General features: G+C 48.4%; 2 protein-coding genes across 2 annotated transcripts; one reads left to right on the plus strand and one right to left on the minus strand.

The window, feature by feature from the left end:
• Positions 1–922: 922 nt before the first annotated feature.
• Positions 923–4159, plus strand: BCR38DRAFT_376739 (uncharacterized protein; the record flags this gene model as incomplete). The annotated part of the gene is made up of 4 exons (XM_040857354.1): positions 923–1502; positions 1551–1919; positions 1990–2848; positions 2899–4159. Coding segments are annotated over exons 1-4 (3009 nt in total), but the record flags the coding sequence as incomplete, so codon positions are not given.
• Positions 4160–7269: 3110 nt separating this feature from the next.
• Positions 7270–9691, minus strand: BCR38DRAFT_69850 (uncharacterized protein). The gene is made up of 7 exons (XM_040865566.1): positions 9373–9691; positions 9260–9316; positions 9159–9202; positions 8790–9109; positions 8044–8735; positions 7880–7990; positions 7270–7829 (listed from the first exon to the last, which is right to left on the minus strand). Exons 1-7 carry the CDS (start codon positions 9478–9480, stop codon positions 7638–7640), a joined length of 1524 nt encoding a protein of 507 aa, XP_040711596.1. The 5' UTR covers positions 9481–9691; the 3' UTR covers positions 7270–7637.
• Positions 9692–10606: the final 915 nt, after the last annotated feature.

The raw sequence follows: 10606 nt of genomic DNA on the forward strand, positions 1-10606 counted from the left end.
AAGACGTACAATATCTTCAAGATCAAAAGGACGTTGCGCAGCAAGTACAGCAGGAAATGCGTGGAAATAGCGCTGGATCAAATCGTGGCCAGCCACGGCAACGGCGCTGTGTGTCAGGTTACGGCCTGGACCGAAGGCGATAGTACAGAGTGAAGGGGAGAAATAGGCGTGTCCCCCTGGTGGTCACCTGGTGGTCACTGGTGGTCACTTGGTGATGGCAGGTAGGGGTGTCCACAGTAGTTCATTGATCTCTGCCCTCTCTATCTTCCTCCGTCTCGACTCCTTACTTATAGCCAGCCGAGGTTCTCTCTTGGATTCTGGATGTTTGCTTCCGTATGTCTGTGTTCCTCCGACTTCGGCCAATATCTTGGACAGCGGCTCCTTATCTGCAACCAAGCGATTCCCTATCCGCTGCAAACGGCTTCAACGGCTCTCTAGCCGCCACAAACGGCTTCCTACCTGGTGGAAGCCGGCCCGCCTCGGATGACACTTGTGGCTCTGACAGCATAAGTGTCTGCAGCTGAGCGGCAAATCTGCCCAATATCAAAATTCAGCCTGCATATCCACCTGTTCCCCTCGTAAGTTGGTTAGGGTGTAAGGGACCCCCAGTTGTTCCGGCAGATGTCAGGTTTTTCGCTGTACGCAGACTTAACAGGCCAATAGAGCTCCACCGCTACACAGTACTAGTTAATATATGCATCTTTTTTGCGCCGGGTTACATTTAACGGCAATTGCTGACCTGGTATAATTAGCGGCGGCTACGCTTTATTTGTATCGTCTCTTTCGTGAAGTCTGTGCTGACTGACTGCACTATCCTCTATCGGATTCATCTCACCGCGTTAAAGTCAAATCATTATTTCCGAGGCTTACGAGGCACCTCATCGAAATGACTACGCAAGAACCTAATAACATTATGACCCACAGCGAATACACTGTGGGATGGATCTGCGCTTTGCCAAAGGAGCAAACTGCGGCAACGGCCATGCTGGATCAAAGACATGCCAGTCTTCCAAAGCCCCCGCACGACCACAATACGTACACCCTAGGATCTATAGGCAAACACAATGTTGTTATAGCTTGTCTGCCCAAGGGCGGCATCGGAATTGCCACGACCGCGACTGCCGCCGCCAAGATGGTTGATACCTTTCCGTCCATCAAGTTTGGTCTCATGGTCGGCATTGGCGGCGGGGTTCCACCCAAGGTCAGGCTCGGCGACGTCGTGGTCAGCATCCCTGTGACTCAATTTCCTGGTGTGGTCCAGTGGGATTTTGGCAAGGCAGAAGTCGGCGGAGAGTTTAGACGGACTGGGTCACTGAACAACCCACCCACCTCACTCCGCACCGCTTTGACAACCCTTGAGACAGAACATGAATTGAACGGGTCGAGGATAACGGAGTATCTGGAAGAGCTAGGGAAGAAACATCCCAGACTTGCCTCAAAGTATCTACGTTCCGACTCGCTCGTAGATGTTTTATTCAAAGCAAACTGTACCCATATCAGCGGTAGCAGTTTGGGAGAGGACGACGACGATGGAGATTATTACGACGAAGAGGAAGAAGAGAGCTGCCGGAATTGCGATACGACCAAGATCATTAAGAGGAGGGCCAGGGATATGCGTGTGCACTATGGTCTTGTCGCATCTGGGAACCAGGTCATCAAGGACGCTGCCCTGCGGGACAAAGTCAATAAGAGTCTCGAGGGTCAAGTCCTTTGCTTCGAAATGGAGGCGGCAGGACTGATGAACGATTTCCCATGCATCGTTATTCGAGGTATTTGTTCTTATGCCGACTCGCATAAGAACAAGGCTTGGCAGGAACATGCTGCCGCTGTGGCAGCGGCATTTGCAAAGGAACTGCTACAATATATACAACCGAGTGATGTTGATGGAGAGAAGCCAGTTAAAGACATCTTAAACCAGGGTAAGTTATAATTACCATTCCTTTAGTATAACAACATGGGTTTCGTTTTAAAGCCGAGTTGCATTTAAAGCACAAATTAATCTCGAAGTAGTTAATACAAACCTGGAGGTTACTAACTCCGGAGTTGAACGTCTTACAGTATACAACCACCTCGAGAAGCTCAGGAACTGGCTCTCGCCAGCCGATCCGTCAGCCAACTTCAACAAAGCACGGGAGGAACGGCATCAGGGCTCAGGAAAGTGGTTCCTCCAAAGCCCAGCCTATACAGCATGGAAAGAAGAACAGCGCTCCTTTTTATGGGTTAATGGTATTCCTGGATGCGGCAAAACAATCCTTAGCTCTACCGTCATCGAGGATCTTGAGAAAAGTGAAGCCTACATGCAAAACCTCCTCTACTTTTACTTTGACTTTCAGGATACCCAAAAACAGTCTCTCGAGAACGCAGTCTGCTCGTTAGTTGATCAGTTATACTGTAAGAGGAAGGAAGTTCGGGGACACCTGGATTCGCTCTACACCTCTTGCGAAAACGGGAGGCGAAGGCCAACCATCGAATCACTATGTGCAACCTTTCAGACTATGCTAGAGCAGGCTAGTGAAGTGTGGATTGTCCTCGACGCACTCGATGAGTGTAAAACACGAAAGGGATACCCAACTGGAGGACTCTTTCCGTGGATCCAGCGCCTTCGTGGATATCAAATGAATCTTCACCTTTTTGTCACAAGCCGTCCGGAACAAGATATTAAAGAGACTATCGAGAATTGGGCGCGTAGCAAAGATATCATTCCTCTCCAAAGCAACATAATAGCGGACGATATACGCGGATATGTCGAAGCAAGAGTTAGGCAATCCGATGGACTAAACCGGTGGCAAGGCAGGCCGGACATACAAAGCAAGATCGAGGCCACGCTGATAGAAAAGGCCAACGGAATGTAAGTTTTCTCAGTCCAGCTTTTATAGGTTTATTACTAAGAAACTACAGGTTTCGCTGGGTCTCGTGTCAATTCGATACTCTAGAAAAGTTCTATGGCCCTCAAGAAGTGCTAAAGGCACTCACAGACCTGCCGGATACCTTAGATGAGACATATGCTCGAATTTTGAAAAACATACCGTCCCTGCACCTACATCACACGAAGCGAATTCTGCAATTCCTAAGCTTCTCCGAACGGCCATTGCGGATTGGAGAAGCTGTCGATGCAATTGCCGTAATTATTGAAAACAGACCTCGACTCTCTACTCAGAATAGACTACCAGTTCCAGAGGAAATATTAAGATACTGCTCAAGCTTAGTAGTATTGATCACGAGAAAAGGCAGCTATGACGAAGAGGATACGGTTACTGAGATACAGCTTGCGCATTTCTCAGTCAAAGAATACCTGACGTCAGATCGGCTGTACAAAAGCATTGCCGAAGACTTCAAAGAGACCACTGCTAGAGGCTCTATCGCGGAAGTCTGCCTTGCATACCTGTTGGATCTGAACAAAACAAGAGAGTTACGCTTTATGGCACAGTACTCTGCACAGTACTGGGCAAGTCATGCTGCAGTAGCTGAGGCCCACAGTGGAAGAGTCCAAACGCTAGCAATGGAGTTGTTTTCCTGCAAGAACTCTTTCAAGACGTGCTGGAATCTTTATAATTTCAATGAATATAGAGACTTACCACCGGCATTATATTATGGATCTAGGGCGGGGCTGACCAACTCCGTCCAGCAGTTAATTGACAAGGGGGCCGACGTGAATGCCCAGGGCGGATACTATGGTAATGCTCTGGTGGCCGCATCATCCGGAGGCCACGATAAGATCGTACAGATACTGCTGGACAAGGGGGCCGACATGAATGCCCAGGGCGGAAAGTATGGTAATACTCTGCAGGCTGCATCATCCAGAGGCCACGATAAGATCGTACAGATACTGCTGGACAAGGGGGCCGACGTGAATGCCCAGGGCGGATACTATGGTAATGCTCTGCAGGCCGCATCATACGGAGGCCACGATAAGATCGTAAAGATACTGCTGGACAAGGGGGCCGACGTGAATGCCCAGGGCGGAAACTATGGTAATGCTCTGCAGACCGCATCATCGGGAGGCTACGATAAAATCGTACAGATACTGCTGGACAAGGGGGCCGACATGAATTCCCAGGGCGGATTCTATGGTAATGCTCTGCAGGCGGCATCATACGGAGGCCACGATAAGATCGTACAGATACTGCTGGACAAGGGGGCCGACGTGAATGCCCAGGGCGGAAACTATGGTAATGCTCTGCAGGCTGCATCATCCAGAGGCCACGATAAGATCGTACAGATACTGCTGGACAAGGGGGCCGACGTAAATGCCCAGGACGAAGACTATGGTAATGCTCTGCAGGCCGCATCATCAGGAGGCTACGATAAGATCGTACAGATACTGCTGGACAAGGGGGCCGACGTGAATGCCCAGGACGAAGACTATGGTAATGCTCTGCAGGCGGCATCATCGGGAGGCCACGATAAAATCGTACAGATACTGCTGGACAAGGGGGCCGACGTGAATGCCCAGGACGAAGACTATGGTAATGCTCTGCTGGCGGCATCATCCAGAGGCTACGATAAAATCGTACAGATACTGCTGGACAAGGGGGCCGACGTGAATGCCCACGGCGGAGAGTATGGCAATGCTCTCCAGGCTGCTTTATCCAGCGGCCCCGACAAGACTGTGCAGATGCTGCTCGCCGAGTAGGGGCCTGAGATTGAGGCGTCGGACAAATGCGGCCGGACAAATCTGTGCTGGTCAGCAGGGGTTAACGTGGGTTCTCTCCCTTTGCGAGATTATTAATTGCAGTCAATTTTATTAGAGCAGCATAACAAGAAAAGACCGATGATGGCTAGGCAACGAGTAACGCAATAGGGACAGTCTACGAGGACTTACAAAGACGGCCCGATGCCGCTATTGCATGTAGTAGCACGACGGGGACGGGAGGGTCGGGGGTACGAGACCATAGTTAAGCTGCGGCTCGAGCAGGAGCAGGCGCCCCAGATCGAGGCGGCGGACAAAGACGGCCGGACGCCGTTGTAGTGGGCGGCAGAGAATGTGCACGATGCCACAGTCGAGTTGCTACAGACCTATTGGTAGAAGGCAATATTGAAAAATGTTGAGTCAATTCATCCTCCTTTCCATATGTCTTTGCAAAGAGGGGTCTGGGGGAGTTCCCGTATATATAGACTTTGTCTTTTGCCACTGAAGTTAGAGAAAGTTCCTGAACTATCTTGATCTTGACTTTATGTATTATCCATCGTACATCAGATACCAATATAATCATAATACCTTCCTATCCATTTTGCTTATATCAACTCCGAATTCCACGACTTGGATACTTTCTGAAGCAGAACTGGATGCCCACACTAAATGGTCAATCTCTCTGCACTAACTATTATTAGAACAATAGCGGTACAACACCTAACGCGTAACAAAGAATTCAATTCTCAATGGATTTATGTGAATTTAGTGCTCAATTAAGCGGAAATCTCGCCATGAATAGAGAATTCACTTCTAAAGCGCGGCGGCCGCTATAGCGGCCAGTTTACGGTATAAGCCGGGATGGAGGCGTTAAAGACAACCGCTCCAAAACCAGCTATCCTACAAAAACAATTTTTATAACACTAGAAAGTGCGAGAAGTGCCTTCGAGATGAGCGTTATCTCCTACTCAGGAGCTCATCGGCTTTGTAAAAGCGAGCACTGCCCATCGCTTCCTGTCCCCAGCCTGGTACGAAGTCCTCGAGAAGCATCTAGCAGGCGCCAAAAAGAAAAACTCGGGTAATGCGAGCACGCTCTTGGAAATTATCGTAGTCCTCCGAACCGGCGAGACTCTGCTGTTCTGTCCCACGACACAGTTAAAGTTGGACGTATGTCTTAACTGTCCTGCCCACTTCGGTCCTCTATCTTGCGACTACACCTGCTCCGACTTTTCAAATGATAGCGTCTGAAACTCTACGTCGAGGAACAACCAATATATAACGTAGTCCACAAGCGAACGGGTCACCCAACCGAACGGGTCACGCCAACTAGCAAAACATGGAATTCAACACGATTTCGCAACCATAACGCCGTAAATCAATTAAAACTACTCAAAATACTCTTGCACAGATGATTCTATCTCTACCTGACAGGTTCGCGCATTATGCCCGGTCTTCCCGCATACGCCACAGCGCCGTTGCCGTGGCTGGCCACGATTTGATCCAGCGCTATTTCCACGCATTTCCTGCTGTACTTGCTGCGCAACGTCCTTTTGATCTTGAAGATATTGTACGTCTTGTGAATTAAGTGATCCTCCAAGCCGTACTCGTGTTTTTTTGGCCCTGCGCCGCTTGCTAATTAGAGCATTTGCCTCTCGAAGTTCCGCGACCTCAGCTTGGAGTAAAGCCATCTTATGCATAATACTCCGCGCTCCTTTCGAAAACTGATCGGTAGCATCGTAAATTGACGTCGGGGAGCTATTTTGATGCCTGTCAATTCGAGATTTAATAAATTCGGATTGCGAAGTAGCCTTGGTTGGGTTGTTTGGCGTCCGAGAAGCCCAAGGAAGGGTTTCCCGCGTAGGGGGCCGGGAGGACGTTGGAGTGTAATTTCACATCCAGCTTCTCAATAACAATATCTGGGCTTAAATGCACAAGCCCAGCCCCTTGAAAGCCTGCACGAATATTGCTTTCGGTCAGGCTCTTCTTGAACGCGTCGCAAAATGCCGGAAGAAAGTCCTCCTTTGTGATATGCGAGTCACGTAGCAGTCGGTTTGCCATATCTTCAACAGCACTTAGCCGGGGAGGAAATGCTTACGAATCTAGCTCAATTATCCTTTGAATAATCGTATTTTGTTCTAGTTTTGTTAAATTCCGACCGTTGGCTTCGATATTGCGACGTGATTGACGTTTTTGAAGACGCGCCTGGAGAGTAGTATTCGAGACTTTGTAGATTGTTGCAGCACGTCAGATACTAAGTGTTGAGTCATTTCTGGTAGCCTGAGTTGCAAGGAGTAATTGAGATTCTTTTTGAGCAGAATCCATCGAGAATTAGTTGCGTGGTAAAGTTAGGAAGTTTAGTTCTATTTTTTGCTATGGGCGTGACCCGTTCGGTTGGGTGACCCGTTCGCTTGTGGACTACGTTATACCATCTGTTAACACATTGGTGGCTGCGGTGTCTAGGCAATGTAACACTCGTCATGTAGACGATAGACAGTGATACTCCGGGCTGTCCCGCCCTTTGCGTCAGTTCCCCTTATAATAAAGGAGCGGGCTCCTACACCATCAAGCCATGGATTCCTTGTCATTCCCGGTAGGAAGATTATGCGGTAGGAATACGTGGCCGGCCATGGGTCAGATTCGGACGGAAGGCTGTGGAAGTTTCATATACTATTGCTATTTACAATTATTTGCCCACCGACACGCATTGCTAAAGTGGTAAGTAACACAGCACCGCTCGTCAAGCCAAACGTACCCATAGTAAATACAACGTCCATGCCGCAACATACAACACCACACCAAAAGAAAAGCGTACAAGCCCCAATAGTCGTATCTAACATCATCTTGACTGGCAATGTTTGCATTGGGTCAGCAATTTCCCTCACTTCTTCAGATCTGTCACTTGTCTCATTCATCCGTTTGCTACCGTCCCGAGACTCGTCTCTGTCATTCGGGATCACCCGTTATGAACTCCGCGAAATAGTGCCCGAATGTGCTGTGTTTTCTGACATTATAGGATATAATGTTCCTCATCCGATGTGAATCGATGTCGCTTTTGCCGCCAGACAATGAAATAATACCAAGCTCCAAGAGTGATCAGAGTTGTTGAAACGGTGGCCAGGACATAGATCCAGAAATACCTAGATATAACTGAATCATTGTCTTCTGGCAGCCAGTTGAAGAAACCCATAGAGAAGACACTCTAGAAACTGGTATTAGCGCGTAACAGCAGCGGACTTAGACGGAACTCACCGCGAAGAAGGTCCCTGGTAGGAACACCATAGTTACTACCGCTATGGACCGCATGTGTCGGGAGTCTCTTCCGGCCGCAAGAGCTATCTCGACATTTGTTTCGCCATGAGACTGAAAAATGTCAGTTGAGCACTTTTCCGGATGAACAAGACGTGGAACTTGACCCATTGTGTGGCCATGGCCACGCCATCTACCCGCATGGTGCATTCTCTGATTTTCTCCTCATACTCGTCGATGATGCATTTCAAGCGGTCTTTGATCTTCATGCTAACTCTGGTGCACTGCTTATAGCACTCTTCCTTTTCCCAGAATTGTGCTATTCCGCTGTTTTCGATGCCTTTGGTTTGTTCTGCGGAAGTCTCATCCATATTCAACTTATTCAAGAGCTTCCATGTGACACCGAGCTCTGGCCTTGAATAGGATTGATCTTTCAGTTCTTCTACATGCTCAAGCATCTTTTCCAGTTGCTTTCTCCAGCTTTGGAGGCCGTTCCTCAAGTAGGTTGTGTCTAGCCATGCAGAGCGTTCCTTGCAGTTTCTGGTCTCTAACTCGGGATCTTGCATCTGGTTCTCGGTAGGTTTCCGATTGTCCAGTCGGAAAATACTTTCCTCGATGCTGTCCATGGTAGACTCCACAATTTCCATGTGCCGATTCCGCTCTAGTTCGGCAAAGATCCCCGGGAGCAATAGCGGGTGTGAAGCTTCTGCCATTGATACCAATAAGCGATCAATGACGTTCTGTTCGACAGAAGCTGGACAACCGAACATTACGGCGTATGTGAGACGACTACGGGGGAAATGGGTAACACTTAAGGCAAGATCCCTTTCCCAAGCGTTGCTCGATCGGCAGTTGTACACTGGATAACTAGTAAGTATTATAATCAAATGCAGTATGCATAATGATTGCTGACCATATGCAGGATACGCAGGACCCTCCGGACTTCCCATATGAAGTTCGGCTCGCGAGAATATCGGTACGTCGGACCGATTCACAACCCTCGCAATAGAACCATGCATGAAGAATCTCCTTGAAATCAATTTGAAGGTTTCCATAGAGAACGGCATGGTGCTGGCACTCCGACGTCCATTTTGACTCGGCACCGGCCCCTTTTCAGAATCTGGCATAACACCAACCTCATCAGGAAAAGTTGCAGATCTTTCCAGTTTTGAGGGCAGTTCCCTTCCCATATCATCTTGTGATACTCGATTATGGCCTGGTCTCCTTGCAAGACTGAATCCTAGTTAGTCAACCGCAGGGACTAACTCGAAGGGCCTCTTACATGAGTACCAGCCCTGAAGGTCCGCTTTGGGGTGATGGCAGTTTCTAAACTCAAGTTAGTCGTGGTTTAAGAGCCAAGCACAAGGTAATGGACAGAATCACCACGTCCAGCCAATCTTCCCATTCCTCTGGCGTCTCCAGCAGGTCTATAGCGGGCGCCTAATAGGCTCTTAGTACTTTTGATTCATTCATGACCGTCTGAACATTTTACGCACGGGATCAGTTGACATGATCTTCACCACTCGGCTAACCTTTGGCTCGTATTTGAAGACATTGCGGAAGTCCTTTTCGCTGATGCCCATGTTCTCGCGCGGCCAGTCCATTCGATAGTGCCCATACAATATGTCACTCTTAGATCTGTGCGTATTCTCAAATTTGTTTAGTGTAGAAAGCGATGCCGCAGGGAAGATGGCTTGCCCTCTTCGCTTCTCAATTCTTTTACCCCTCCTCCGTCTTGAGAGCTCAGCTTTGCTTGCTGCTAATTGGTACGTTTCATCTCGGTCTTATGTGATCTGCCAGTATCCTCTCATTGGACCATTGCTTTTGTTGAGCATTTAGCCTGCAAGTACCTTGAGGTACTTTAGACGAATCTCGACGAGGGGATTCCGTAGCTTTCATCGTGGCGTTGTTTCCATGCTATTTTTACAGAATAGACTGAAGCAGTGGTTTTTTAACTAAAACGCCCAAGTATTATGTCCATCAATATCCTATCTACAAGTAGTTTGTGCACCGAAGTGTCTCAAATATTACACGCAAATTCGTCTGGGTACAAGAGAGCTTACCGTCTCCTCACAAGTGGAGCCACGTGAATAATCGCCACCCTTTGCGCTCTTATTGACAGTACTGGTGTTCTGGAGACCAATTAAGTACATTCGTAAATGTGAGGCGTGTTGGGCAAATCTGGACTTGTTGATGCCACGTGTCGTCGCATCAACCGTGCAGAAAGTGACAAATTTGGCCGTCCAACTTCTAATGACACCATGTTCGGCAGACATCTAAATTCCAACTTGAGGTTACTAGAGGACATCACAAGAATGTGGAATCAAAACCTCGCATTTCGAAATGTCGGCCTTGCAAGTCTTTCGAGCCCGCTACACTGACGAAACCGCTCTTTATCAGCAACTGAGGAAAATATTTCCCCAGGGCAGCATCCAAATTCGGGTATGTCCACCCAAGCTTTAACCCATGCCCACTCATACTAAGTCTAGACAGTTCCAGAGAGGTCGATATCACTGTGTTATCCCAAGGGCATTGACAGAAGTAGGTTCAACGCCATCACATGTCCCTTCTCTAATGCTGAAGTGCGTCATAGGAAGAAGACGAGAGGATCAAATCCGTACTTCAGTCTGATCACTACGCAGATGCTTGACCTAAACGAGTACCCGAGACTGAGGCCTCGGTTTTATTCAAGGTCTGTGGACTAGCTATCACTGCATCACAAAGCAAGTT

This window comes from Pseudomassariella vexata (assembly GCF_002105095.1).
Source record: "Pseudomassariella vexata strain CBS 129021 chromosome Unknown BCR38scaffold_15, whole genome shotgun sequence".
Taxonomy (NCBI): domain Eukaryota; kingdom Fungi; phylum Ascomycota; class Sordariomycetes; order Amphisphaeriales; family Pseudomassariaceae; genus Pseudomassariella; species Pseudomassariella vexata.

What these genes read in the sequence shown, in the direction of transcription:
- BCR38DRAFT_69850 (XM_040865566.1), bottom strand. Translation starts at nt 9,480, where the DNA reads ATGGACTGGCCGCGCGAGAACATGGGCATCAGCGAAAAGGACTTCCGC. An exon ending in CCTTCAGGGCTGGTACTCAT is followed by an intron (nt 9,110 to 9,158) that starts GTAAGAGGCCCT and finishes ACTAGGATTCAG; the next exon opens with TCTTGCAAGGAGACCAGGCC. An exon ending in TCCTGCGTATCCTGCATATG is followed by an intron (nt 8,736 to 8,789) that starts GTCAGCAATCAT and finishes CTAGTTATCCAG; the next exon opens with TGTACAACTGCCGATCGAGC.